This window comes from Micropterus dolomieu, linkage group LG01 (genome assembly GCF_021292245.1).
Source record: "Micropterus dolomieu isolate WLL.071019.BEF.003 ecotype Adirondacks linkage group LG01, ASM2129224v1, whole genome shotgun sequence".
In the NCBI taxonomy this organism is placed as follows: domain Eukaryota; kingdom Metazoa; phylum Chordata; class Actinopteri; order Centrarchiformes; family Centrarchidae; genus Micropterus; species Micropterus dolomieu.
Genome location: NC_060150.1, coordinates 55,102,139 through 55,104,933, shown reverse-complemented (window position 1 = coordinate 55,104,933; position 2,795 = coordinate 55,102,139). Strand labels below are relative to the sequence as shown.

At 38.9% G+C, this 2,795-nt stretch overlaps 1 protein-coding gene across 1 annotated transcript in view; it reads right to left on the bottom strand.

The window, feature by feature from the left end:
* The window catches only part of LOC123958389 (B-cell receptor CD22-like), a gene marked incomplete at its 5' end in the record, with an annotated part of 47,726 nt that overhangs the window by 40,388 nt on the left and 4,543 nt on the right, over positions 1-2,795 (bottom strand). Inside the window, one exon of the mRNA XM_046031746.1 lies at positions 1,770-1,895. Coding sequence (XP_045887702.1) covers positions 1,770-1,895 — 126 coding nt within the window. The remainder of the gene's footprint in view (positions 1-1,769; positions 1,896-2,795) is intronic.

Below are 2,795 nucleotides of genomic sequence, written 5' to 3'. Positions count from 1 at the left end.
TTAATCATTAATCATTCTTATTCATTTTCTTTTTACATAGATTACTTTAGTTTTTACTTATAAGTAGTGAACTGTAGTCATGAACACAGAAACAGATCCTTGAGTGGGAGGAATGACTGCAGGAAGAGGCTGCAGGTGGTTCGTCTTGTCCAACTGTCATCTACTGTAGATTATGACCATAGGAGAGGCTGCAGGTGTGCAAGATCTGCTGACACTGTGCATGCTTTGGTCTACTGTTATCTACTGTTGTTGTGATTACACGAGGAACTGCTGAGCTGTTAATCTGCTAACATTAAGACTATATGCTTAATTACTGATTAAGGGGGTTTGATTGTCAACTTCCAAACTCTGGTTATTATAGCCAGTATGAGCTTTGAGTGAATTTGCTTATGACCTGTGTGAGCTTTGAGTGAACTTGCTGAAGGAATTCATGCTTTGCAAAAACACGACAGAGGATGACCAAAAAACCGACAGATGCTTGGCAAAAACACGACAGACAGATGATAAGCAGAAAGCAGAAAGCAGGCAGCATAACATCAAGAATGATGTAAGAAACCAGGCATTAATGGAAAATGCAACTTTACTTATGTTATTCTTATATTAATTGGTTAAAAAATACAATTATGTGTCAAATTAAGCATGCGTAACCTTTAAAAAACACAGTGAGACTGAAGTTGAAATGTAAATGATGAACTTCTTATCCAGTAGTAGAAAGTCTACAGTAATAAATGACAGCTGGGGAACAGTGTTAATTGGTAAAAACAACACAATAACAGAGGAAAAGAAGTTCATCATGAGGAAAGGAGGGGGCAAACCAGCCCAGAAGAGATATATATAAGACTGTCTGCAGACCATAGAATGGGCTTCATCCTCCGACCTGCTGGGATGTTGTACGGGTTTATGTGTCCTGTTTTGGAATAAACTCTTTTGCACCGACTCTTGACCGTCTCCAGAGAAGTTTTTGATTGCAAATTAATTGACAGCTAATATATAATAATATAATAGAAAGCTAATGGAGTATTTTTTGACAAAGTTTATTAAGTTGGTGAAGGTGGGGACCATGCTTAACTGGCCCAGTCTGGTCGTACATCTGACCCAACAATTGCTGCCTTGTATGGTCTCAGTGGGGAAAATGTCCAGATTCAGGGAACCTTTTTTTTTAACGTCATCACTTTGTTGGGCCGGTGAAAACCACATTACCAGAGCTGAATTTTGGTCCCAATCCTGGCCTGGCTTCATGTGACCAATTTAAAGTTTAAATCAAGTCTGTAGCTGAAAGTGTGCTGAACTAGTACCCTTACAGAGTTGAGTAGGGACGAGGAGGATTTAATCCTTCTCTCGATTCACTTACAAATTTTTCCTGGAAAATCTTGAATATTTTGGAAATTATTGAAGGTATCAATGAGAAAAGTACTACCCCTCTATTCATTGAGCTGAACTCAACATTGACTCAGCGTTCACTCGAAATAAAACCGCCTTTAATCATCTGTTGTAGCTGCTGTGAATGTGAAACAGGTGGAATTGAAGAAAGTGCATGATCAGCAAAACATCTGACTGGATAATTAAGCTTTAAAAAGTTGCAATTAGTTAAATTATGTGTTTAAAATTAATGTTTTACTCACATTTCACATTAATAAAGACTGGTTCAGATGTCCTCCTCCCCAGCTTGTTCTCAGCTGCACAGTAATACTTTCCAGAGTCAGAGGACTGGATGGAGCTGAAGACAAGCTGTGTTTTTTTATTGCGAGAATGAAGGTGGTTTAGATTGCCTTTCTCCTTGTACCAGGTGTGTTTAGCTGCTGGGTTAGCCTCACTGCTGCAGGTCAGAGTCACTGAACTGCCCTCCACTATCTCAGCAGAGGGACTCACTGACACAGAGGGAAGCTTTGGAGCATCTGGAAGAGAAAAAATAATTGAACCGTAGTGAAGACAGATTTCTTTGTGTTGTGTTGAAATGAGTAATAGTTATGTGTGTGCAAGCATGTGAAACTTTGGAGGTGGTTTTGTGACTGGCAGCAGACAGAGCTGTGTGTTGGGACCACTTGAGTAACACTCTATAAATCTAAGAGGAGACCAGAGGAATGCCCCTCATACAGGTAAACAGAGGTAAGTTTTAACACAAAAATGTTGAAATGTGTTGTAAATACTACAATGTTGGCCCTGACTGCCTATCAATAAGTAAGTTGGGTCTATACTCATTTTGATATTATATTCCTGGTTAGCACAAGCTAAGAAATCAATATACTTTATACTTCCTTGATGTTTTGACATGTGTACTTCCATGGTCAAAATTACTATTGCCAACACCGTACTGCAGGTACTGTAATATAACTGTGTGGGGTTCACAAAGTTAGCCCTTCCTACAATCTAATATATGTTGCCACCTAATGAAATCCAGGCAGCAATTTTGTTTCCAGAAAAATGTTTTGGCAAAAATTCACCAGCCACTGTAGCTAGTGGTTTACCAAAGTTACTGGCCAATATGTGTGAAAGCATCTGAAACATTAAAAGTGGTTTTCTGCATTACTGAAGGTTTGAATCCTCTGAACATCTGTGCAGATTTGGGGGACCAATTCTAAATAAAACTGCTTTTTCATCATCTACTGTAGCTGCTCAGTGAACTACAGCAGCATACTGTGAATGTGAAGCAGGCAGAGTTGAAGAAAGATCAGTAAAATAAATTAAATTAGCTGAATTTAACTCACATTTCACATTAATTGTGTATTTAGATGTCTTCCAGCCCAGCCTGTTCTCAGCTGCACAGTAATACTCTCCAGAGTCAGAGGACTGAATGG